This window comes from Trachurus trachurus (assembly GCF_905171665.1).
Source record: "Trachurus trachurus genome assembly, chromosome: 16".
Taxonomy (NCBI): Eukaryota; Metazoa; Chordata; class Actinopteri; order Carangiformes; family Carangidae; genus Trachurus; species Trachurus trachurus.
The window spans coordinates 31085851-31113674 of record NC_139902.1 but is presented as its reverse complement, the minus strand read 5'-3'; the positions used below and the strand labels follow the sequence as shown (position 1 = coordinate 31113674).

Sequence of the window (27824 nt, the reverse complement as noted above, 5' to 3'; positions counted from 1 at the left end):
TGTGTGTGTGTGTGTGTGTGTGTGTGTGTGTGTGAGGGGGGGGCATGCAGGAAAGGGCCACTCCGTTCTCATTGTCTTTAAAGACCCCCTCCCATGAAAATCGTGTTTTTCGTGCTTTTCACATGTTCCTGTGGCATTTTTCTTGTGTTAGAGGACATATCAGCAGAAAAGGAAGTGCAAAATTGCATTTCTGAGTTTTTCTGCCTTCAAACTGCTGTGAACCAATGGCAGACGCAAACTGGCAGTTTCAGGGAGACTGGAGCTGACGTGTCACACAGCTCCAGGGGAGGGCACTAGTGCTACAAGCTCCCGCCCCGCTCTGCATCTGGCTCAGAGGTGAAAGGCTTCACAGCTCGGTGTAGCTGTCATGGTATAACAGGTATAGCTCACCTGGTAGAGCAGCTTGTGCTGTGAGCAAGGACTATATATACCAGTCTGGGATCGAATCCCAGTGTGCAGTTTTACACTAAATGCGCTGAATCGGTAATTGTACAATGTCCAGCTGTCAGCAAGCGTGGTGGGGCTGCGCGGGTGCAGAGCAGCGCAGTCTCCGCCCCCCCTCCAGACGTGCATTGCTAATGAACTACTGGTGCTGTGCAGAAGAAGAGCCCTGGAAAATGGCACAGGTTTTGTGATTTTGGCTAAAAACGTCATAATCACAATTTAAAGACCACAGAGAATGTTTTAAAATAACCAAAAAGGGTCACGGGAGGGGGACTTTAACTCGTTTTATCCTTCAATTTATCATCCAATCATCTATATCCAATACAAGAAATTTACTCTGATATATTTTTTATATTTTATGTTTTTTTTTAATTGTGCTTTTTCACCCTTTGAACTGGATTTAGAAAACAGTTTTTAACAGTTAATTAGGCTATTTTTTAAATTCCATTGTCACTCATTTGTAATCTACTCATGTTAACTCATTAGTACAGTTTTTGTATTTGAATATAATTTGACAGTTATGTGTGTTTTTCACAAGAGATATAAGTCACTTTGTGTTTTGGAAACTATTTGTCACTATCACCTTTTAAACACTGTTTGAAATCACAGTTAATATTTTAATGTACTTCTGTTAAATCTAATTTAAGTGTTGTGCTCTTAATAATGTGAGTTTATGTACAGTACAAGTGAATAAATACCATTTACACCACTGCTACAGGAAAGTCTTTCTTTAAATCATTTCAACTTACCTGCATGAAAGAGAAGCTGACCACTTAGCTGCCCGTCACACAGCAAACTCAGCAGATGGGCCTTGAAACGATCTGAGATAGAAAGCAAAAAACGTCTGGATTTCACCTCAGATCAGATTTCAACAGAGTTTTTTTCCAGCTAAGTCAACAATAGCCTACATTAGCATGATGCTCCGCTATGTTGTTAAGCTAAGAATATTCTATGACCAGCTGAAGCAGCAGCTGTTTTTACTTACATCTCCAAAAAACATATAAAAAAGCAACATGGATAAACTCGGATGAAACATGTTGTCAGTTTTGTGTAATCAGAAGACACGTTTCTGAAATCTTAACGGTCACTTCCTCCCCTGGAGAAAAAAAAATGAAACGAGCGAGCGTTGCTAGGCATCCGGAAACGTATGACGTCACGTGACGCCATGACGTAGTTCTACCGTTGCTCTTTCGCCCGCGAAAACGCAAACCAGCAATGTTTGTTCAGCCGCTGTGAAGAATGGAGCCGTAACTTTCTCTCTTTTGTGACTCATTTGATCGTTTTTTCGTTCTTCCATTCATTTGGTCTGCTCATAAACCGCGGATTGGTGTGTGTGTGTGTGTGTGTGTGTGTGTGCATGTGTGTGTGTAACAGTATACATGGGTGTGTGTATTAGTCAGGAAATGGCCTCTGATTCCAACTGTCGTTAAACTGAGATTCTAATTGGCTCTTTAATTAAGACACGGAAACACTGAGCCTCAACACACACACGGCCATTCATCTGACCCCAACATGAACCTTTTCCCCTGTTTTCTTTACTTCTTTCACTTCTCTTATTTCTTCTCCTCCTCAAGTCTCAGTGCAGCTCTCTCTCTCTCACAGCTGTATATCTCTATGTTGTGTGCACATTTAAAGGGATAGTTCAACATTTTTGGCAAATTGGCCCATTGCCATAATCCCTATAGTCATAGGTTTGTTACCTTTAATTGTCGGTGCAAGCTGTTTTTAGAGTGGCGGAGCAGAGCCGCGAGCTGCTCAGAGCTATGCTACGGAGGCTAATGGAATTTCTTGGTTTCCCTCATCAAACTCATCAAATACGCAATCCAACAACTCCAAAACGCTCTGGTGGACAAGTTGTGACCTGCACATTCACCACGCTATGAGATAATAACAGAACGTTACCAGACAGAGTTGTTTTAGAGGTAAAAATGTTGAACTATCCCTTTAAACACCACTTACAGTAGCAGAAGTAGAGAGAGTGTGTGTGTATTACCTTTCACTTTCCTCTGTGTTTGTGGTTTGAAATCAGCAGTTTGTTGTAAAACTATTGTAAAATAAAATTCCGAAGAGTCCGTAACCAGAAAGACTACAGGTCACAGCATAAAACAGCATAAAAACAAAAAACACAGAGTTAAAAGCAGGAGCAAAGAAGAATAAAAAAGTAAAAGAAAAGAAAATAGATAAAGTTAAAAGTTCTTAAAAAGAGCTCATAAGCACAAAGAGAAATGTTTTTAACCTGGATTTAAGTTGGGGCTGATCTCAGTTCTGCTGGTAGTTTGTTCCAGTTGTGAGCAGCATCACAGCTAAATGCTGCTTCTAATAGCTCGTTTTGATCGGCAGAAAGCGTTGTCAAGTGCCGGCGATAGGGTTACAACGGCCGGTTGCTATGGTTGCAATCAGAATTTAAAAAATAGAAGAAGCAGCTGTCGAGTCATTTCCGGTCAGTGCGCAGCAGCAGTGTTTGATTTGAGACGGTACTAACCTGTCGAAATTTGAGTGCAGTGCACTGCTTTACAGTGTACTGTAAAGCAGTGCACTGAGAGAAGTGTGCGATTTGAGACACAGCACATGTCTGGTCTGAACTCTGAGCTCCACTATCTGTCCTGAGTCAGTAGATCTCAGAGCTCTACTGGGTTTAGACTCTACTAACATGTCATTCACTGGTGTTTCACTTCTCTAACGTTGTTGTTGTTGTTGTTGTTGTTGTTGTTGTTGTTGTTGTTGTTGCAGGTTATAACCTGAGCCCTCAGGCCATGAACTGCATCATGAAGCTTTACAGCCTCCATGGCCGCATCCCCTTCGACGAGTTCGTCAGCTGCTGCGTCCGACTGCGAGCTCTGACCGGTGAGTTAGAGACCCACACCGACACAGACACACAGAGGAGGCAACACACTGACTGGGTTTTACTGGAGAGGTTGATAAATAAAGGAGCTGATGGAGGAGGAGGAGGAGGAGGAGGAGGAAGAGGAGGGAGGGGGGGGGACAGAACAAAGTTTGAAGTGAATTAAGTTTATCATTGAAAACACTGGAAATCTTTTCTTTGTCCTTTTACCTGTTAAAATAAATATTCAAGTGAATCATCAACACAAATTAAAAGAATATGAAGTGTATGAAATGTTTCATGTGATGTATTTATCAATGTAATGTATCTGTATGTGAGAGGGTTTAGAGTGAAGTATAGATGATGTTAGAGCTGCATGATGTGAAAATAACATCACATTATTGTACAGTAAATGGTCAGTTGCTCATTTGTTGCACGATTTCACAAGGTGTTGTTACAGAATATTAGATATTATTGATATACTCATTCTAAACGCGTTGTATTTGAATAATATATATATATAAAATGTACATTACATATTGGTCAGGGTTGAAAAGGTTAGTCAAGTTAATGAACCAGCTGAGTGTGTGTGTGTGTGTGTGTGTGTGTGTGTGTGTGTGTGTGTGTTTCAGACCATTTCCGGAGGAGAGACACGTCTCAGAGTGCAGCGCTTCGTTTCACTACGACGACGTAAGTTTGTTTTAATTTTTGTAAAGCTTTCATACAACAGTATACAACATGATTCACATCAGTTTGATGTGTGTGTAAATGTGTGTTTGTTTGTGTGTGTCCAGTTCATCCAGGTCACCATGAGCATCTGAAGACGACGACACCGACCAAACCACACATTTTTAAAATCCTCACACATTAACAACAGTCAGCCAGTTGTGTGTTTTTACTCTGTGTTTTTAACTTTTTCTTGTATAAACAATATTAAAGTGTCTCTGTCACATTCCATTTTACTATGAGCATTAAACACATCATAACAGTTATAACAGTAGAATAGTAACCAATAGTAACCACTAGAGGGCCCTGTCAACCTGTGGAATGAGTTTATTATCATGAGCATTCACAGTGTTTTACCTCAGTAACTGTGTCAGCCTGAACATCTGGAACATGTATGAAACCATGAATAAACATGTGATATCACCGTGTGGTTTGTTTTTCTGCTGTTTTATTTTAAATAGTTGACAACACACAGGTGGTTATGTAGCTGTAGCCTACTCGTGCTTCATCCAGACTAATGAAGTCAGTTACATTTCTACCGTCCACTCATCCACAGACATTTAAACTGCACAAATAAAAACATTTCAAGTGCTCCTAAATGTTCAGATTGTTTAACAACCACTTACAGCCACTTGATGTGTACCTCCCTAATTCACTGACTTTAGGTTTTCTTATAATTCTTCCTTAAGAAAACAGTGCTATTTTAGGTTGTCCGGAGATTCTGGAGAAATATTCATTGGCTTAAAAAAAAATCATACACATCAATTTGTATTCAGTGGGATAAATTATGCAAGCCGGTGTCATATCCATGTCTGCTCTCGTTAAACCGGTTTGACTCTGCACCTGTTAAGCACAGCAGCAGACAGAAAAGCAACAGGTCCGGACCGAACTGGAACTGTCCAAAACCGCTCGGAAAAACTCTCCATTTACTTTCTTTCTTTCTTTTTTTTTCTTCTTTTTTTTTTTTACCTCCGCGTATCCAGACGAAACCTTCCTGGAAACCCGGACCAGGTTATTTTGTAGGCTATGTAAACCTGGGGCATTGCGAAACGGTTCAGTATACAATTGCCTATTTACAGGAAGTAGATTTTACTTTCGTTCTCAGTTCATTCGACGCAGCCAACAAACCACCTGCTGACCTTGGAAAGGTAATTATTGAAATACTTGAGAATGTTTGATGCTGACAAAGAACATATTGTTACAGTAGCCTAGGTGTTTGGTGTTCGGTGTCTGCATTAAAAACGCATAGAAACGCGTCGGAGCTTTAAGGTTTACAAAACCTGTTATCAGTCTGACGATCTGTAAAGTTGACGGTAGGGCGGATACACACACGCAATCGTAGGCCTAATGTGTGTTTATTATGAATTTATCGTCTAGACTCTAGAGCAGAGGTCTTCAAGTTCAACAGGGGGTCCGTGACACCGGGTCCGCAGATCATGAAATCTTTGGTTGTCTATAGGCTACAGTATGTAGGCTATATATTTGCTTTCACATTTAAGCTTAAAATAAAAACGTCAATTTGAATAGCTTGCAGAGTGCATTCAATTGTTAATATTGGAATTGGTATCAGTTGACAAGGTCTGTTTATAAATGGTAGTGGCACGGCCATGAATTTGTAAACCTGTGTATTATATGAATAGCTGAGTGTTGAATCTAGCTACGTTTATACATCATACTAGGCCCAGTTTAATATAATACACAGTAGTGGGTCTCTGCTTTGTCTCTCAATTAGGGGGTCTTTGGCCTGAAGACCCCTGGTCTAAAGGTTTGAGTCCTAACATGAGTCGGTGTGAGGATAAAGGTGGAGGAGGAGAGGGAGACGCTCCTCTACCTGAAGATCTGGAGAACCAGAGTGAAGCTCACAGGTAAGATCAGTGTGTCCACCTGTCACCTGTCCTCAAAAGTACACTGGACACTGTCACTATCAGTGTTGGAGGGCAGTTAAAAGATAAGATATGTGACAAAAGGACATGTACATTTTTTTATTTATTAATATATATATATATATTTTTTTACCAATAAAACAAGTAAATAAGTTGCATATGTTAAGAGGTCAAGGTTATACTTAAGGTATAAAGGTGTTGTTCTGTCATGATTACTCAGTCACCTTCAAGGCTTACAGATGGAGTTAGTGCACATTTGTGAAAAGCAGTAAAGTCTCTGTTTACATTGATGTTTACTTGTTTCCTCTACATTGTGTGTTGATTCTTCATTTGTTTCAGTCCTGAGCTGAGACCAGATTCTCCTTCACCAACCTCTGTGTCCATGAGGAGCGACAGATCCAGGGATTACCCTCCTGTTTTCAAAGAGAAAGATCCAGCTTCAGAGTAAGTGAAGACCATTTAAAAAAAAAGTGATTACTGCACTGTTTTTTATAGTGTTACTTTATTTTACAGCCTCACTGTTGATCTGTTCTGATTTGTCATAATCTGCCGTTTTTGATTCTTCATTTGTTTCAGTCCTGAGCTGCAAAGACCAGTCTTTCCTTCACTAAACTCTGTGTCAATGAAGAGCGACAGATCCAGGGATTACCCTCCTGTTTTCAAAGAGGGAGACCCATCTTCAGAGTAAGTCAAGAGAACCTTTTATTTATTTACCACTAATTCTGAATATAAGCAAGTACAGTAAAATATACAAAATTGTGATTACTGAATTGTTTTTTATTTTATTTTACAGCATCACTGTTGATCTGTTCTGATTTGTCATAATCTGCCTTTTGTTGATCTTCATTTGTTTCAGTCCTGAGCTGAGACCAGATTTTCCTTCACCAAGCCATGTGTCCATGAGGAGCGACAGATCCATGGATTTCCCTCCTGTTTTCAAAGAGGGAGAGCCAGAGTAAGTCAAAGGGCCCTAGTTTGGTGGCGCAGCGCAGATGGTGCAAGGTAACGCAGCCGGTGTAATGCAAGTTTCGACCAGCGCAGCCTAGCGCAAAGTCAGATTGGCAGATTGCGCTGCGCTGAGATAAGTGTGGCCGCGCAGCAGGGGGAGGCGTCACAGATTCAGCTTGGTGCAGTGGAAGTTTTGTGCGAAAATGTCTCGCCGAGGTTGCGCTGAAAGCTCGCCACCTCCAACCAGGTCTAGTCTCAGCGCAGCGCGGAGCGCAGCAGGTGCAGTGGAAGTTTGGCTGACTGACCTGCAGTGCACACACGTCACCAAGACCTCACAGGCAGGTTTCCACAGTTCCAGGCACATTTCAATGCAATAAATATCCACAATAACCACTATTTAATGCAACTAACGGAATCAACACGTGAATTTATATCTATATAGATTGTCCCGTCACATCTGACGTCAGATCAAAGCAGAGATCAAAGGCTGTCGGCCGCGTAATGGAAACTCCACCTGAATTAACACAGCAGGGACGAACTGGCACTGAAAAGCAGCTGTGGATGTCCCAAGCAGGACTGAGGGTGGATGACTGCATGTCGCTGCCGTGTTGAGATACGCACTGTGCCCTTGTGATGATCCGCTTTATTTATTTATTTACTTTACGGGCGAGCGACCGCGTCGTCACGCAGCCGTAATGAAAAACAAAACACATATCATCATCTCTCTTAGTCCACCACAACAGCCTCGGTATCAGATAGTCAGTATATAGCCTATACTCAGCATCTCTCATCACAGAAAAAAAAGAGAGACGGACAGACAGAGAGAGACAGAGAGAGAGAGAGAGAGAGAGCGTCCTTTACGCTGATATCCCTGTTGCGCATGGTGTTTGTTTATGTTGTGAGTAGTGTACACCTCTCATCTTTCTTACACATGGTTTGAATAAATGTGAGTTTCTTTATTAGTTTATTAGTTGTTGTTTCTTACATTGGGCAGCCGTTCTCAGTGTATCAGATCAATCCTGGTTAAGTATATTAGTAAACTCATTATTCGGCCACTCTGAGCTCGGACCTCCGGACCAAAACAGCTGTTTCCTCCGGGGAGAGGTTCGGCCTCTGGCGTCGCTGTCTCCTCCATCCATGTCAAAGTATAAAATGACAAACTTGCAGTGCGCATCGCCTGCGGCGCAGTTAAAGGTGAGGAGAGGAGCTCATTTGATTGGTGAAGATCCGAATCGGCTGTGTTAATCCCACCTCACGCCTTTCTCTCCTCCTCCTGTCTCCCTACCGTCCTGTCTCCTCCCCCTTTGCCGTTTGCGCCGGTAGGAGGGACGAGGGGAGGGCTTGCGCTGGCCTAAGTCGGACTGCGCTGCCCACCAAACTTGCAAAATGGACCTGGACACGCCTCGTTGGCGTGGCGAAGCTGCGCTGCGCTTAGACTTCACTCGGTCTAGGAAACTAGGGCCCAAAATAACATTTTTATCAGCTTTAGCACCCTGAAGTACCAAGCACAATGTCTGTCTAAGTCTAAGGTAAAGCAGTGCACACTGTTAGTTACGCAACTGATGGTGTTAGGGTTTGGAGAGGGGGTTCTCTCAGGAGATCGTTGAACTTAGAGGGAAACCACCTCTCTCATATTTAGTAGGTTGTAGCAGTGCAGTCGTCATCACTGATGCATCATGTTTTCTTGACAGGGTCAACCAGGAGACACCGGAGATTTACACTGGCTCTCAAAAACACCTGGAATCTGTGTTTCTGGTGTGTATGGGGGGCGTTGCATCATGAGTGGTATGGAGTGTATTGACTGAGAGGGAAAAAGTCTGAGCTAGGCAGAGAATTTCAGAATGTTGCATATTAGCTTTCACAGCTGATTGTATATCATCTGAGTCATATTACTGAATATTGTTTTCTTCCAGCTTCTCCAGGAGAAGATTTTTGCTTTTGTGAAGAAAGAACTTGAGAAGTACCAGATGTTTCTGAGTCCAGATTACCCACAGAGTCAAGGAGAGGATGAGGAGGTGGGTAATGATGAAGAGCAAGAGCAGAGGAGGAGCAGAAGAGAAGCTTTTCTGAACATCACACTTCAGTTCCTGAGGATGATGAAGGAGGAGCAGCTGGTGGACTCTCTGCAGAACAGTAGGTGGATTTTCATAGATGTAGAAGAGAATAAAATGTGAAAATGTGACATTAGCACAATGAAATCTGCTTTCATTTTGGGTAAAGCGGCCGCCCCATAGAGGCTACAGTCCTCACCGCAGGCAGCCCCGGTTCGAAACCTGCGTCCGGCAGACCTTTCCTGCATGTCATTCCCCTCTCTCTGCCTCCCCCTTTCCTGTCTATCTCTACTGTGTGCTATCAAATAAAAGCCAAAAAGCCAAAAATTATATACTGAAAGAAAAAAACTGCACACTGTTTATCCAGCTAATAAAGACAATAGAGTAGATGTTCAGTAAGATATACTTTAATGGGGTTCAAAGTACTAGACCAGCGTTTCTCAAACTTTTTTCAGTCACGGCACCTTTCAAAAGTGCATAAAATCTCACGGCACCCCTGTGTAAAATATAATTCAAAATGACACTGCATAGCCTAAATGTAAATGCCCTGTTTATTTAGACGGGACAGTATTACAGTATTTAACAGAGCATAATACAAACTGTAAAGTGCATAGGTGCCTCTGTAGCCTACATATGCACACGCACACAATAATCCGCAATGTGAGAGGAAGAGAGAAAGATCTAGGTGCACGCAGCGCGCAGGCACGCGCTCAAATGAATATCCACCGGCGGTCTCCGCTCCGTTCTGACTGAAACAATCAGAGAGTTTCCACCGTGTGCACTGCAGTGTGTTTTTATACATATATCAAACGCACCGGAGTCGGAACAGAGCGGACACAGATCCACTGGAGAGAGTGTGTGACTCAGACTCACCATCAGAGACGTGAGCCTGGTACTACGCATTTTTTTCATAGCGTCCGGTGTCCGGTGGACACGGCCCCTACCACTCTGAGCGCCCGTGACCAACTGCCGTGTCCACGGAGCGGTCTCTCGCTCTCTCTCTCTCTCTCTCTCTCTCTCTCTCTCTCTCTCAGAACGCTGCCGAAACGAGCCGCCTCACTTCCGAACCGCTTGACAAGCGCGACCAAAAAAAGGAAGCGCCGAGAGCTTTTTTCTGAGCTCCATAGGATCTGAATGTAAAGTAGACGCCCAGAGTGCTAAAAGGGCGTCCGGTGGACACGGCCCCTTTGCATATAAAGAGAATGTATTCTATGAAATATCAGAAGAGGTATTTTTTCACGGCACCCTTGACACAGTCAGACGGCACCCCAGTGTGCCGCGGCACCCACTTTGAGAAAGGCTGTACTAGATGACTGGACTACTGCAACCTAATAACTAGGGCTGACCCAAAAAAATCGAGGCTTCGAAGCTTCGTTCGTTGCCATGGTAATCGATCTTTTAAGTCCATGATCGATTGTTTTTTTTTCTTCCTTTTTGACACCGGTTCTCATCGGCAATTGTTACATTAAAATGAGTAGGCGACTTGGCATCCTGGAAACCTGCCTGATTTTGGAGACATGCAGTGTTTGTACTTTCATTATTTCCGCTACGATCGCACCCCCCCCCCCCCCCCCCCCCCCCCCCCCCCCCCCTCCAGACGTTACGAGCGTGCACCCCACCGGCTGTCGAAGTTTCGATTAAAATCGATTTTATGCTAGCTAGCTTCGATTATCAAAATATGATAATCAGGTCAGCCCTACTAATAACGACACCCCTATATACTGTATATATATTTTTATAATGTTTCACAGTTATATTACACTGACATTTTTATGGAGTATTTATTTAAATTCTGAATTTGTACCATGATCAGAGTGAGCTTGATCTCTATCCATGTCTGTGTACACAGTTATTGAGAAAAGAAAAAAATACAACTAAAATGCAACAAGTAGGAGTCCTACTCTGCAGAGTGATGCCTGCTCTCCTGCAGTTGCTGCCCCCTCACCCTCTCCTACCCACCCCTTCCCTCACCCTTCACCCTCTCCTACTTCTCCTCCTGCTGCATCCCCTCCTCAGAGTCTGGGTCTGAAAAGTCCGTCTCTTAAGTAGGGAGGGAGACGTTACGGTGTTCTTCAGCCTCTTTGCTGGACGTTTGACGTATACGTCAATGGCACTCATTTAGTTAATGTTGTACAGGTGCATCAGTATAATTTAAGATAATCTTACACAATATTTGTCCTCTTTCCTTGTAGGAATACAAACTGCAGTTTGTTGTAAACTCAAATCTAACATGAAGAAGAAAGTCCAGTGTGTGTTTGAGGGCATTGCTAAAGCAGGAAACCCAACCCTTCTGAACCAGATCTACACAGAGATCTACATCACAGAGGGAGGGAGTGGAGAGGTCAATGATGAACAAGAGGTCAGACACATTGAAACAGCGTCCAGGAAACCAGACAGACCAGAGACAGCCATCAAATGTGAAGACATCTTTAAGGCCCCACCTGGAAGTGACAGAGCAATCAGAACAGTGATGACAAAGGGAGAGGCTGGCATTGGGAAAACAGTCTTAACACAGAAGTTCACTCTGGACTGGGCTGAAGACAAAGCCAACCAGGACATACACTTCACATTTCCCTTCACCTTCAGAGAGCTGAATGTGCTGAAAGAGAAAAGGTTCAGCTTGGTGGAACTTGTTCATCACTTCTTCACTGAAACCAAAGAAGCAGGAATCTGCAGGTTTGATCAGTTCCAGGTGGTCTTCATCTTTGACGGTCTGGGTGAGTGTCGACTTCCTCTGGACTTCCACAACACTGAGATCCTGACTGATGTGACAGAGTCCACCTCAATCAACGTGCTTCTAATCAACTTAATCAGGGGGAAACTGCTTCCCTCTGCTCGCCTCTGGATAACCACAAGACCTGCAGCAGCCAATCAGATCCCTCCTGAGTGTGTTGTCATGGTGACAGAGATCAGAGGGTTCACTGATCCACAGAAAGAGGAATACTTAAAGAAGAGGTTCAGAGATGAGGAGCAGGCCAGAGAGATCATCTCCCATATCAAGACATCACGAAGCCTCCACATCATGTGCCACATCCCAGTCTTCTGCTGGATCACTGCTACAGTTCTGGAGGAGCTGTTGAAGACCAGAGAGGGAGGAGAGCTGCCCACCACCCTGACTGAGATGTACATCCACTACCTGGTGGTGCAGTCCAAAATGAAGAAGGTCAAATATGATGGAGGAACTGAGACAGATCCACACTGGAGTCCAGAAACCAAGAAGACGATTGAGTCTCTGGGAAAACTGGCTTTTGAGCAGCTGCAGAAAGGAAACCTGATCTTCTATGAATCAGACGTGACAGAGTGTGGCATCGATATCAGAGCAGCATCAGTGTACTCAGGAGTGTTCACACAGATCTTTAAAGAGGAGAGTGGCATTTACCAGGACCAGATGTTCTGCTTTGTCCATGTGAGTGTTCAGGAGTTTCTGGCTGCTCTTCATGTCCATCTGACCTTCATCAAATCTGGAGTCAATCTAATGTCAAAGGAGCAATACCCCACTCTGTGGTACCGACTGTTTGGAGACAAAACCACATTCTTCTACCAGAGTGCTGTGGACAAGGCCTTGCAGAGTCCAAACGGACACATGGACCTGTTCCTCCACTTCCTCTTGGGTCTGTCACTGGAGACCAATCAGTCTCTCCTACGTGGCCTGGTGACAAAGACAGAAAGCAGTTCACAGATCAATGAGGAAACAATCAAGTACATCAAGAAGAAGATCAGTGAAGATCTGTCTCCAGAGAAAAGCATCAATCTGTTCCACTGTCTGAATGAACTCAATGATCATTATCTAGTGGAGGAGATTCAACAATACCTGAGATCAGGACGTCTCTCCACAGATAAACTGTCTCCTGCTCAGTGGTCAGCTCTGGTCTTCATCTTACTGTCTCCAGAAAAAGATCTGGATGTATTTGACCTGAAGGAATATTCATCTACAGAGGAGGCACTTCTGAAGCTGCTGCCAGTCATCAAAGTCTGCACCAAAGCTCTGTAAGTTGAAATAACTACATAGATTAACTCTATTAAAAAAGAAAATATCTGACTTTTGTTGTTTGCTCCTTCTTCAGGCTGAGTTGCTGTAACCTGTCAGAGAAAAGCTGTGAAGCTCTGGCCTCAGTTCTGAGTTCCCAGTCCTCCAGACTAAGAGAACTGGACCTGAGCAACAACGACCTGCACGATGCAGGAGTGGAGCTGCTCTGTGGTGGACTGCAGAGTCCACACTGCAAACTGGAAACGTTGAGGTCAGGACCGATCCATTTGTTCAACATTGGCAAAACATAGGTGTTAAAGGTATATTGTGTAAGAATTACTCCCATCTAGCGGTGCGGTTGTAGATTGCAAGCAACTCAGTCATATTTTTCATGCTGCATTCACGTGAAATCGGTTAGATGGCAGACGGACGACAGCCACTGCAGGTAACGGCTTAAACAAGCCTCTATGTAAACAAGTGGTCCGTCAGCACGAGGCAAAACAATACATGTGACAATATGTTGTCATGGCGATGTCGTATTGTTGACCTGACCCACGTTTTACTGGCTTTCTCTCCACTTCTGTGACTAAAATGACATCTGGTTTGTTAGCGACGGCCGTCTGCCCGACTGCAGGTGAATGCAGCATCAGTGTAACGCTCCGTTCCTCCTCACTGCTTTACCACGGTGACTTTTCACAGACGCCACCTCGACCTGAGCCGACAGCTCCGGTGTCTCCGCTGAGTTTCCGTGGTTTCCTACCGTCACGCTGCCACTGAACGTAAAAACATGGCGACACCACATGGCAGCCAGCACCGAGCTTACCCGCTCCATGTAGATATGAATGATATGAACGGCTAATTCAGAGCTGAAAGGAACACTTCAGTTTGTTGATGGGGGGATTACTGGTGAATGAAAAACATACTTTTGAACGAAATAATCGATTTTCGTGAATAGATAACAGGAGAATTTACACAATGTACCTTTAAGGTGTAGGGTGGTTGGAGAGCACAGAGCACCATGGAGAGTCCGATCAGGGCTCTGGTGGGTCTCAATAACCAGGCCATAGAGTGCAGAGAGAGTTCTTTATTTTCTAAGTTGTTGGCTCTTACAGGGACTTTGCTCTGTGTGTGTGGTTTCTACGATCTACACAGCGCAAACAGAGTAAAAAACCATACTACTGTAAAAATCTTCATTGCTACAACAAGAAGGGTAATAATAACCAATAGTAATTTAAAGAAGAATTCTGGCCATTTTTGACCCCTAAATCGTTGTCCTGATGGTCACCCAGTGTTGGGGGGAGCAAAAAACACGACTAAAATGAATGCAGGCAAACTGGAGTTACACCATGGCTACCCAGCGCTAGGGATAGTCACAACGCTAACCTATGGGGGCAATTTTTTCAACCACAACAAACACTAAAAAAAAAAAAAAATCAAATATCTATGGTACATGACTGGAGTCCTTACAAGACACCACTGAACTCATATAGTGTACAGTATGAACAGTATAAACTTTGTGTTTTTGCATGTAGCCACTCACCTCAGATAGCCAAACTCTGAAACATCCTGGAAAGACATTACTATCCGATCGCAGAGCGCCTGCTCTCCCCGCCACAGAAACAAACCCTTTTTCCTTGTTGTGATGATTTATTTACAAAAATAAACGGTCAGGGATATTTTGGACATCACCACTGCACTGCTCCACCATTTATTTTTGTAAAGAAATCATCACAAGGAAAAAATGTTTGTTTCTGTGGCGGGGAGAGCAGGCGCTCTGTGATCGGATAGTAATGTCTTTCCAGGATGTTTCAGAGTTAGGCTGTCTTAGAGCACTGGAATAAGAGAGTAGCGACACGCATTGATCCAATGGAAGCGCCTCCTGATGGCGGAATATGGGTATAGAGGGTATGCGTTTACGTCACATTGCCCTCGGCAACGCCCCGTTCGATCGGACTGAGTGGCAAAACAAACCTCCCTCAACGTGCTGGCGGATAGCAGTGGACTCATAAACTGGATAAAATATGTTATATCAAAACAAATTGATGTCAAAAGGAATTGACAACCACCTCCCCAAAAGCGTCTGCTCCACGGACACTGACCATCTGTAACCATAGTAACACACAGTGTGACCGCGGTACCTGCAGAGTGACTGACAGGCTCAGTGTTATTATGCAGAGGGACGAGATTACAGCTGTTACTGTCGTCCTGACAGTGACTCCCGACACTTAAACACGAGCTGCTTTTATTCTGAAAAACTCTAACAAGTCAAACTGTAGGATGTGTTAGAGGACTAATTTATCTGTCTAAACATCATAACTATGACACCTGAAACTGTGTAAACACAGGTGATCAATCGAAAAAATTACCACTCCAGTGAATTTACTTTCCGTCATTGAGAACAAGTTCTTGAATGTAACTCGGTCAAAGTAAGACGTATCCTCAAGATTTTTGGCAGCTCTGTTAGGTCATGCATGCTTTACATGCTGGCAAAGCTAGACATGTCAGACTTGTATGGGCTCGGAGAAAATCGCTTTGTTATTTGCGTCGTTTTTAAACTTTGGCGGCTCTGCCACTCGTCTTTTTGCCACTCAGTGAACGTTCCACAGTGACTTCCGAGTACCGTGACGTCATGTGCATACCTTCTATTGCAAAAGTGCCCAAGAGCTGACATCTCTGCATTGTTGGTGAATGAGTGAAGTGCGGTATTTTCAATAATTTAAGAACATTTCTAGATCACCCACGTTAATAGCATCATTTAGGACCCTTTACAGATAAACATTAACACAAACAGTTTTCTACATGAATGTTTCCATCTACATTTTATAATAAACAAATTATAAGTGTAATTTGAAATGACCAAGACACCTAAAAACAAAAACACGGCCGTTTTCCTCAATTTAGAAACAAGTGGGCAACACACATACATTGGAGTGAATGGGTTTTCTGGGCACTTTTGCAATACCCATATCCTGCCACTCGGGGCGCATAACCCTTACCACAAGAGTCAATGGAAGTGTCGTTACTATCTTATTCCAGTGCTCTAGGCTGTCTGAGGTGAGTGACTACATGCAAAAACATACTGTACACTATATGAGTTCAGTGGTGTGTCATAAGGATTCGAGTCATGTACCATAGATATTTGATTGTTTTTTGAGTGTTTGTTGTAGCGTTGTGGCTATCCCTAGCGCCAGGTAGCCATGGTGTAACTCCGGTTTGCCTACATCAATTTTAGTCACGTTTTTTGCACCCCCCCAACACTGGGTGACCCATCAGGACAACGATTTACGCCGGGATTCCACTGGATGCGGAACGATTCCGAAACGGGTCCGCTACGGAACGGCTGCGTACTCCGACTCCGTCAACTCACACCGGTTCCGTCCTTGATGTTGATTGTTGCGGCTCCGCCGCACAGCGGGAACATGTGATCTCGCGATAAAGCGGGTTGTAGTTCCATAAAGTGAACCACATTTAATTTAATCCAGAGGAGTAGTAGAGAAACAACTTGGTGCTGACCTGACTTGATTTTACAATCACTATCTCCTTGTCCATGGTGTAAACGGGGTGAAATGATGTCTGAAAACCTCTGAGCTGCTGACTTCAGGCCGGTCGCTGCCCATTACAACGTTTTCAAGGTGTAAAGCAGGAAATATGCTCCGCTGTAAACATGGTGTATTTTATTTTGAAAATTAACCGGGTGTTTTATTTTGTATTTTGCCCGCGATTTCCTGTCATATACGACCTGCTCTGTGCTGCTTGACGCGCCGTGCTCCGGCGAGGGCTGCCGGATGCCGGTGCCGTTCCGGACCCACGACGCAGCGGACCCGGAGTCAGTGGACGCGCACACGGTGATTATAATTAATACGTAACGGCTCCGCCGCCGTACCGGAGCGGATCTGCAGCCGTTCCGCATCCAGTGGAATTTAGGCGTTAGGGGTCAAAAATGACCGGAACTCTCCTTTAAAGGTTTACCACATTAACACACTGCTTATTACTTAATTCAAAGTAAATGTACTTCACAAGATAATAATGATTAATATCAAACTGAATTAAAGCCGCAAGCGGCTGTGGCGGGCCCTCGCTCCACGGCACTCGGCGTCGCGCTCCCACGCCTCCCGGTCCCCGCTAACCCCGGGACGCTCTTCAAAACCCCCGTGCGCAACCGGACGTGGACAGGCACGTGAAGGGTCGTCCCCTCATCACACACGTGAATTTAGAAGCAAATCGGATGAAGTACGTAAGAATTACGACAAGTTTATGGTTTGTCCACCAGGGAGCAGTAGCGGGATGTGGGCCGTTGCATTCAGGGTCATCCCCCGATCACACATGTGAAGTTTCGAGCGAATCGGACAATGTCAATGCAAAATATGTCATTTCCTGTGTCCACAAGGGGGCGACTTGAGCGAGCTTGCATACGAGGAAATGGAGGTGTAGAGGGCGGGTCTCTGATCACGCACATACATTTTGAAGCAGTTCTGAAGAAGTACGTGGGAGATAGAGCAGCTCGTGTATGCATGGCGAGGCATCAGAAATGGCGGCGGCCATAGCGGCCACGCCCTTTGACCTACACACCTGCAGAGCACAAGCTGTAATCAGCTTGGTCTGTAGATGTTCTGTACCCAATTAGAAGACAATCGGGTGAAATCCCTCGGAGGAGTTCGTTTTGCGTAAAATAAATGCTAACCAAAATGGCGTTGGGTTTGTTGTTGGGTTTAGGGCGTGGCTCCAATTCAATCTTTTGTATGTTTGGGTATAATACATGTGTGTGTAGAGTTTCGTATGTGTACGACAAAGTAAGTGAAATTTGTCTATGGGGAATTAATTTTAGTGCACTTCCTGTTACCACCGGGGGGCACTATGAGTAAGACAGGAAGTTAATACATCAAAATGTTCAGGGCGGAGCCATCGTCATGTCCACCAAGTTTGAAGTGGCTACGATCAAGTATGTCGACCTGGAACACCAAAAAAAAAAAAAAAAGTCTGAAAACTTCCAGAAACATCTTTAGTCCTCTCTCCCTTCTGTCTGGCGGACAGAGCGCAGCCGGTGCATAAATGCGCTCTGACCGCCAGACAGTCCGCATTACTGACACACAGCGTCGTCAGACAAAATATCAGGTGGATAATAAGAGTAGAGACTGGAGTTTAAGATGCACATATGGGGCATATGTGCATCTTTATGACGGGGAATAAATGCGCTGCATGCGCTCTGAGCGCTGAGCGCAGCGCATTTATGCCGCGGCTGCCTCGGAGGAGAAAACTTTTTTTCTTTTTTTTTTTAGGGGTGCACCAAATGGCATTTTTTGGCCGAAGCCGAATACCGAATAAAATCAAAACACTTGGCCGAATAACCGAATAATACCGAATACCGAAAGTGGTTATAAAGTTTTTAAATAAAATATTTTTTTGAACTTAAAGCAGATATCAGCTTCACGGCCGTTTCGGCTAATACTGCGTTCAAGGCAGGCTTTTGAAACCGTAAGTTACAGCTTCAAGTCACAACTACGACTTGGTAGCGTTCCAGGTAACCCGTAGCTCGTGTTTTTACCATCCTGTTGTCTGTGAAAGTTCCCTATAACGGCCACTCGTAACTTCCGACCCGTGAACTCGTACCAGATCGAACTGGTATGACTTCACAGGAAGGAAAAACACAAAGTACGAGTTTCTTTGAACGCACCATGAGTTAGCAGCCCCCGCCCTTGTCAGGCATCAATTGGTCCTCGTGCTACGTCACCACATTCACGCGCATCCCTTGGCTGCACACACAGCCCTTCATGCCGTTCTCTCTCCTCATTGGATAACACTTGTATCCCACAAGGAAAATTTTCTCCTCGGGTTACAGCAGAGCAGAGTGACGGAGAGACTCGTGTTTAGGCTGAAATACTTCATGTAAGTGATTGCTGACGGAAAATAGGACTATTTAGGACTTATATTAACAAAAACATTCCACTGATATCTGCTTTAATTTTCAAAGAAAGTAAATGTTTTTGACTATTCTGACAGTTTTTGAATATTCCAGTTGCCGTTGCTCATCAAAAACGCACAACAAGTTTAAAGTTTTTAATTTAGGCCTATATCGGCCCATTGTGAGTGCTGAAAGATCTATGCAAGTACATCCCAAAAAAACCCAAGTGTCTTTTAAAACAGTGGTTCCTAACCTTTCTTGGTCAGATTTTTTTAAATTCATCAATTAGGCTACTAGACATTTCAGGCGACCTCATTTGAATTTCAGGCGACCCCACGTGGGGTCCCGACCCCAAGGTTGGGAAACACTGTTTTAAAAGACGTCGGCCACGGACGGAGTGGACGACATGCTGGGACGAGGAACTTTCGTTTTAACTGCTGCAGCCGTCTCTCCCTCTCGTAGCCTTACTCAGCATGCTGTTCAGGGTGTTTGGTTTTTAAATGATTCATTAAAAGGCGCGTTCCTACAGGAACGGTTCCGTCACTCAGTCCTCTCAGTGGCCGTGTCTCCGCTGACAGGATGCACCGGGCTCTTGGAGCGACGTGCAGCGGTGCGCGCGGTCGCTGTGCAGCTCCCCCCCCACTGCTCTTGTTGCTGTTGTTTTTCCAGCAGTAGGAGTCACCTACTAATAAAGCTGGGGTTTAAGCTGCCGTTTTTATCAGACTTTTTTTTTTTTTTTAATATTCGGCCTTGCTTTGCGCTCATTCCACCGAAGGCCGAATGTTGCTTATGTATGCTTAATGTTGAATATATTCGGTTACCGAATATTCGGTGCATCCCTATTTTTTTTTTAATCATTAGTGGTGCTTACTTATTAGTCCACATATTTTGGTGCCTTCGGTCCTCTCTGCCTCGCATCGTTTCAGGAAATAACTGGGAAGGTTTAAGAATGTTTGTAAACTGAAAGCAGATTTTCTAACAGACTTGATGACACCTGTCGTCTCCCTCCCGACGCCTTACGCCGAGGGAACCACCACAGATTATTGTAAAAGGTTTGAAAGTCCGAGGCTCGATCCAAAAACACTTTTACACATCAGAAAATCACGTTGCTTGATCCGAAACTGTTTAACACTACAAAAAGCCGAACCATGGCATGATGATGTAGTTTGATCCGACACTAGACTGCGCTCTTGCCGTTTTTTAAAACCTAGGTTAACCGGATAATAATTCATAACCCGATAGCAGATTGCCTACTCGGGTACCCAGGTACTCGGGTAACCGTGCACATCCCTAGCTAACATTAGTTCATTAAATGGTAAACAGCTGCACTCAAATGTCAGAAGAACAAGAAGTTCCGACCAGACAGAATAAATCTCATAAAAGTCAAGTAAGATCCTTCCAGGTCTAGGTCAGATAGGGTGTTGTTTAGCCCAGTGGGTAGAGCAGGCTATAGCCCTCGCTGCAGCTGCCCTGTAACCTCTTTGTAAACCAGCTTGTTGTGAGTATTGTATAGTGGGCTTTAGAAAGCAAGTTGTGCTTCTCACGTTTACAAGTAGGGATGTCCCGATCCAATATCAGCCAAAAAACGAATATCGGATTATATCGGACTGCATCTAAAATCTCCGATATAAACGCTCCGATAAAAGCAGTTTATTATTCCGCTCCAGCACTTCTGTCCCATATGAATAGGTGACTCTCGTGCGCCGGCCGCCAGAGAAGAAGAGCGACTGGCTCCAGCATGCAGAGATCACATGATCACAACAACAACAGCGTGTGTGTGACACACACACACAGACACGGGTGCATGGACAGGTCGCGCTTGCCCGCTAATAAATGGTAAATGCGCTATATTGCTGTAAATGTACAGTTCAAATTAACTACCGGCGGGGTCGGTGGTCAGATTCTTCTGGAGGAAGACCAGCTGGTCCACATGTTGTGCCGTGTTACGGTGCGTTCACACCGGGTGCGAGTAACAGTGCTAAAGTAACAGTGCTAAAGCTAGAATTAAATTAACGATGCTAATTTCTGTAGCCTGTCTATGGTGTTTTACATTATACGTTAGCATTAAGCTAGCGGGCTTTATGCTTAGTTGTGACACTGGCTGTGTGTTTTGAACGTTGTTTCAAACTATGTGGGTTTGATTAAACATCTTTGATGCTTAAATATTGCTGCTTAATATATTGCTTTACTCCTCTTTTTGTTTTATGTATGCCATTTTTACTGTAGGGCAGGCTATAATCTTCAATTTGGAGTGACAAATAAAACCTTGAAGCAAGAAGATTTTGCCTTTTGTTTGACATTGATGTACATACATACAGTAATTCAATAACAGTTGTAAATAAGGTTTATTTTTTAAATATTTTACAGTTCAAAAGTAAGCTCACTATTGTCTGTCCCATAGAAGAACATGACAGCAGCAGCCTGTAAGTCAGCAACAGGAGGATCTCCTTTGTATTAGAATTTGAAAAATATAAATAATCGTTTTTTTTCACCACCCCTAATATCGGATCAATATCGGTATCGGGCCGATATTGAAGGCTGCAATATCGGTATTGTATCGGAAGTGAAAAAGTGGTATCGGGACATCCCTATTTACAAGTGTGTGTGTGTGTGTGTGTGTGTAGGCTGTCTGCCTGTCTAATCACAGAGAAAGGCTGTGTTTCCTTGGCCTCTGCTCTAAAATCCAACCCCTCCCATCTGAGAGAACTGGACCTGAGCTACAACCATCCAGGAGACTCTGGAGAGAAACTTCTCTCTGCTGGACTGGAGGATCCAGACTGGAGATTGGAGACACTCAGGTATCAACAGATGGGTCCTACAGCTACCTCCTCTCAGTGGGGATTGTTATTTTTGATAAACCAGAATATTCAAGTTTAATTGAAAAAAAAAAATTAAATGCATCACAGGTCTTTGTTTTTTCACCAGGTGGGACCATGATCATGCTCAGTTCATGACGTCTGGTTTGAAGAAGTGTAAGTGTGCTTTATTTTTTAGATAATGAGTGAGGTAGTTTTTAATTGAGAAATTGTTTGGATGATGGGTGGCCAGCCATTACCAATGGAGAGCCAACAGTCTACAAGTTTTCATTTTGACCAAATTTCTTCAATTTGGGTAATGTGAGGAATAATTCTAGTTTGAAACCAAGAGAATAAATCTAAGCAATATAATACAGGTAAATGTAGTAAAATTGTACATTCAATTATTTGTCAGAAAGACTTTATACTTTCTCTCCATCAGATGCCCGTGAACTCACACTCGACCCAAATACAGCAAACAAAAAACTTATACTCTTGGACAACAACAGGAAAGTGACAATGGGGAAGGAGAAGCAGCCGTATCCTGATCATCCAGACAGATTTGACTACTGGGAACAGCTGCTGTGTACAGATGGTTTGACTGGTCGCTGTTACTGGGAAGTTGAGTGGGTTGGACAGGTTTACATAGGAGTGACGTACAAAGGGATCAGTAGGAGAGGGGAGAGTGACGACTGCTGTCTTGGGCGTAACGATCAGTCCTGGGGTCTGAGCTGCTCTGATGAAGGTTATTCTGTTCTGCACAGAAACAAAAGATCATCCATCTGGAGACAACCTTCTGGCAGAGTTGGGGTGTACCTCGACTGCCATGCTGGCACACTGTCTTTCTACTCCATCTCCTCTGACAAGCTGATCCACATCCACACTTCCCAAACCCTGTTCACTGAGCCGGTTTACCCTGCTTTCAGGATTAAGATAGAACCTTTCAACTCCTCAGTGTATTTGTGTTGGAAATGAAGAAGCTTCACCAGGGTTGGACACTGTCGACTCAACCGCAAAAGTGGTTGTCTGAGTTTCCACAGCCTTCTGTCACCTCCAACCAGTCTGTCCAGTGTGCTCTGATCTCTCAAGTGTTTTCTACCACATTGCTGCTGCTGCTGACTTTGTTTTTTGTTTTTCGATCCATTCTGAGTAAAAACTCGACAACGGACTTGTGGTAGTGGAAAGTCTAGAAGATCAGCAGTTTCAGAATTGCTCAAAGTGGTCATACAAGGCATGTAGCCTAACATCTGTTTAATAAATGCAGGACATTATATTGAGGAAGTTCGTTGAAGGTTCATAGTAAGCAGTAGCTGAATATGTGCACCATATGTGCAGAGCTGGACACTGATAGGAGCCACAGATGAAAAAACAGAGTCTGGACTGAGACTGTCTTGTGAGTGGGAAACGCATCATCACACATAGTGGACAAGAGCCGAGGTCAGTGAGTTGCAGAATGATGTGATGGCGTGACCTTTTGGGTTGACTGAAGATCAGCTGCAGTCTGGACCATCTGAGGGTTTCAATGTGCATGAAGGTATACCACGACCTGGACCAAGAGCTGGGTGGTTGACTGGTAAAGAAATGCCTGAATTTTTCGGATGTATGGAGCAAATCGGGATGAGTAAGAGGTGGATGAAACACAGTTCCTAATGAGAGTATGCAGCAATGAAATTTCAGGGAACTTTGGTCTTTAACATGATAATTAATTGTAATGAAGAAGAAATGCAGGAAAGGGCCACTCCGTTCTCATTGTCTTTAACTCGTTTTATCCTTCAATTATCATCCAATCATCTATATCCAATACAAGAAATTTACTCTGATATATTTTTTATATTTTATGTTTTTTTAATTGTGCTTTTTCACCCTTTGAACTGGATTTAGAAAACAGTTTTTTACAGTTATGTATTTTTTTTTATTCCATTGTCACTCATCCCGAAATCTACTCATGTTAACTCATTAGTACAGTTTTTGTATTTGAATATAATTTGACAGTTGTGTGTTTTTCATAAGAGATATAAGTCACTTTATGTTTTGAAAACTATTTGTCACTATCACCTTTCAAACATACTGTTTGAAATCACAGTTAATATTTTAATGTACTTCTGTTAAATCACATTTAAGTGTTGTACTCCTAATGATGTGAGTTTATGTACAGTAAAAGTGAATAAATACAATTTACACCACTGCTACAGGAAATATAGCCTTTCTTCAAATAAAACAAATTATTTTAACTTACCTGCTTGAAAGAGAAGCTGGCCACTTAGCCGCCCGTCACACAGCAAACTCAGCAGATGGGCCTTGAAACGATCTGAGATAGAAAGCAAATAGAATTCTTACACAAAATTAACAATGTATTTAAAACCAACACAGTGACAATAAACTCAGCATCCCTTGACACTAGGCTGAAATTTTTTGAGTGAAATAAAACGAGTTGTCTTAATTTAGAACCACTGAGTTACCATGGTAGTTAGTTTGCTCTGGATCAACGTAACTGTCAAGTTTGGTTTAGTTTAGTTTAGTTTAGTGTCGAAAAAAAGTCTGGATTTCACCTCAGATCAGATTTCAACAGATTTTTTTTTCCAGGTAAGCAATGTTCAATAGCCTACATTAAAGTAAGAATGTTAGCATGATGTGCTATGTTGTTAAACTAAGAATATTCTATGACCAGCTGAAGGAGCAGCTGTTTTTACTTACATCTCCAAAAACATACGAATAAAATTATAAAAAAACAACATGAATAAACTCGGCTGAAACATCGGTAAGTCAGTTTTGTGTAACCAGAAGACACGTTTGAAATCACTTCCTCCCCTGGAAAAAAAAATGAAACGAGCGAGCGTTGCTAGGCATCCAGAAACGTATGACGTGACGTGACGCCATGACGTAGTTCTACCGTTGCTCTTTCGCCCGCGAAAACGCAAACCAGCAATGTTTGTTCAGCCGCTGTGAAGAATGGAGACGACACGTAACTTTACCTCTTTTGTGACTCATTTGATCGTTTTTTCGTTCTTCCATTCATTTGGTCTCCTCATAAACCGCGGATTGGTGCTGCAAAGCCAGACTAGGGACTCTGTTAATACATCCATGGTTTTGAGTCAGCCTGGATTAGAAAAGTCTGACTCTGGACTTCATCAGTGGACCGACTTGAGGCTTCATTTTGGAGATGGTGCTAGCTTAAACCTGGCTCTCTCTCAGGTGAGTTTGGCTTTCTTTAGCTGCTTTGATGGAACACACCCTATTTTACCTCAACAGGTAGACCCTAACTGTTTTTGTCAGAAAATCTGCAAGTGAATAAACACGTGATATCACTTGCAGATGTTTGGGTCCTATTTTACTCATCATTTGTTTTTCATGGTCTTCATTCTCATTGGATAACCCATCATTAGCCTATACTTTGTCCCCTGCTTTACTCATGATAAACCACTTTTTTTTGTAGTCTTTTTATTCAACCTCCTGTGTTTTATTTCTGCATTTTAGGTCCTGTAAAAACCTTGATAGGCTACATAACATTATGAGAACAGAACACTGCCTGCCTTGCGAGAGAAATGACATGTCTGCTCTGTTTTTGCAGTAAAAAAAAAGTAATATTATAGCCTATATAACCAGTGCCCCTCCTCTGTTACCTTAACAGTAACTGTGTTAGCCTAAAAAATAAATCTAGAAGTCAATAAACACTTGATGCAGATGTGTGGATACTATTGTAGGCTACTGACGTTGACAGTGTGGGTGGTTTATTGTTTTAAAATGTTCCGGAAAGTTCCATTTCACATCTCACATATCTGATTGTGAATGTTTGGAATGTGAACCCAAGAATTCTTATCAGTGCCTATCATGAACATTAATCTATCATGGTTTGTTTTAAAGCTTTCTCTCTGTCTCTTTTTTGTGATTTTATCTCCTGTCTTGTTCCGTGGTCTTCCTCCTGTGATTTCCACATGTGTCTTCTTACCTGTGGAGGATTATTCCCACCTGTGTGTCATTGTTGTATTTATCCTTCATTTTCCCTCTGTCTTCATTGGTTCTTTCACAATAGTATTCCTGTCTTACTTTTCCATTCCCCTTTGGATTACCCATTATGATGTTCAATCAGGCCTCTGCCCCAGTTGTCTGTGACTTATTTGATCGTTTTTCATTCATCCATCCATTTTCGTTCATCCATTTCATTTGGTTTTATAAACTGCGGGTCGGTGCAACAAAGCCAGACTATGGAAGTCTGTCTTGAGTCAGCCTGGATTAGAAAAGTCTGACTTTGGTCTTCGCCAGTGGACCGACTTGAGGCTTCATTTTGGTGCTATCTTAAACCTGGCTTTCTCAGGTGAGTCTTTCTTTTGCTGCTTTGATGGAAACCACCCTGTTACCTCTAACTGTAAATTTTCCCATGATGAACCACTTATCCTTTTTTTGTAGTTTCTTTTTATTCAACCTCCTATGTCTTATTTCTGCATTGTGGGTCCTGTAAAAACCTTGATAACACATTATAGAGTTATTAAACAGAACGCTGCCTTGCGAGAAAAATTATGCATCTGCTCTGCAGTGTTTATGGAGAATGTTTTTATGTTGATACTGTCACTGATTGTAGCTACTATTGATGTTATTGTATTAGTAGTAACCTACGTTTAGCCTGTAGCCTACCCTCCTGTTAGGCTACCTCAACAGCTGTGTTAGCCTGAAAGTTAATTTTAACACGTGATATCTCTTGCACATGTTTGGGTCCTGTTTTACTCATGTTGACAGTGTGGGTGGTTTGTTGTTTTAAAATTAGTTTATAAAAAGAAACGGACACCAAATGTTGACCGGAAAGTTCCATTTCACATCTCACAGTGTCTGATTGATTGCGAATGTTCGGAATGTGAACACAAAGCCATCAGGAATTCTGGTCGGTGCCTATCACAAACATTCATCTATCATGTTTGTTTTACTTAAGGCTTTCTCTCTCTCTCTCTTTTTTGTAATTTTGTTTCCTGTCTTGTTCCGTGGTCTTCCTCCTCCGATTTCCACATGTGTCTTCTTACCTGTGGATGATTATTCCCACCTGTGTATCGTTGCCCTGCATTTTCCCTCTGTCTTCATTGGTTCTTTCACACTAGTATTCCTGACTTACTTTTCCATTTTCCCCTTGGATTATGATGTTCAGGCCTCTGCTTTTCCCTGGATGCCCCAGTTGTCTTCGTTGTTTTTGTTTGTTTTCTTTTTATTTGACCTCCTGTGTCTTCTTTCTGTATTTTGGGTCCTGTTAAAACCTTGACATGTAACACAATATCAGAACAGAGCGCTGCCTTAATTGCGAAAGAAATCATTACATTTGTGTTAAGAGCTTGTTTTGTGAGAAATATTTGCATTTACAGGAGCTGAATTTGTTGTTCTTACTTCCTTTAATCTGTTTATCTTCTACGGTCTTTCTGCCAACAACAACTCTTAGAGAACCGGACTTTCAAGATTTCCAGCTTGGGGTGGAACACAAACCACCTTTATACGTCAGAAGTTGCTCACGCTTTTGCATTCGTCTTTTCCACATGGCACCGACACAAACGTGTGGAAGCTGTAAGGTAATGTATCCAACATGATGGTGATTATGGTGTTTTATACTTGAATACAAAGAATGTAAAGCCAGGATCACACCGGATGCATGGTGTAAGTTTTTTAGGGTTGAATCAGACCTGGGTGTCCAAACTGACTGTCAATCTGCTGCACTGCTGCACTGTCGGCTCTTTTTAAAAAGTAAAAAATATCTTTTGGGAATGTTTGCCTTTTATTCCACAGGATCATGGAAACAGACAGGAGAGGAGAGAGGCTGAGGGAATGACTCGCTGCAGGTTCAGGGGTCAGGAATCGATCCAGTGATTGCTGTTTTGGGCAAAGCCAACACGGGATGTGCTCTTACTGTATAACACTCGACCACCGAGCAGCCATCAGACCTGTTATTTGAAGAAGAAAGCTACAGCAGACTGACTGTGCTCATTTAAGGTAAGATGTATAAACTATCAGAAATGTCATCTATCTAACAAAGATGTTTACATGTGATGTTATATTCCAACATGATCCCACTGTCAATATTCATAACAATAAGTGACTTATTATATACTGCGTCTGAAAATATCAATCACTCTCTAGTTTTGTTGTTAAGATACTATATATCATTGGGCTGTATATCTATTTTGTAACATTCCTTGTGGCATCAGGAGAAACCTAAAACTAGGTAATAAATAATCTAAATAATTATAATAAATTAATTATAATAATAAGAGAGTCTGTGCTATTATGACTGGGATCAATTATTAAATCAAATGACTGAG

The 27824-nt window shown here is 42.9% G+C and overlaps 2 protein-coding genes across 2 annotated transcripts in view; both read left to right on the top strand.

Moving 5' to 3' along the window:
* Positions 1-4378, top strand: part of LOC310999065 (sorcin-like) — a 50208-nt gene extending 45830 nt beyond the window's left edge. Inside the window, exon 8 of the mRNA XM_083989375.1 lies at positions 4060-4378. Coding sequence (XP_083845501.1) covers positions 4060-4086 — 27 coding nt within the window. The 3' untranslated portion in view covers positions 4087-4378. The remainder of the gene's footprint in view (positions 1-4059) is intronic.
* The window catches only part of LOC310999004 (NACHT, LRR and PYD domains-containing protein 3-like), a 62751-nt gene that overhangs the window by 6881 nt on the left and 28046 nt on the right, over positions 1-27824 (top strand). Inside the window, exons 2-5 of the mRNA XM_083989290.1 lie at positions 8736-8955; positions 11066-12860; positions 12938-13111; positions 21364-21537. Of these exons, the coding sequence (XP_083845416.1) occupies positions 8790-8955; positions 11066-12860; positions 12938-13111; positions 21364-21537 (2309 nt within the window). The 5' untranslated portion in view covers positions 8736-8789. The remainder of the gene's footprint in view (positions 1-8735; positions 8956-11065; positions 12861-12937; positions 13112-21363; positions 21538-27824) is intronic.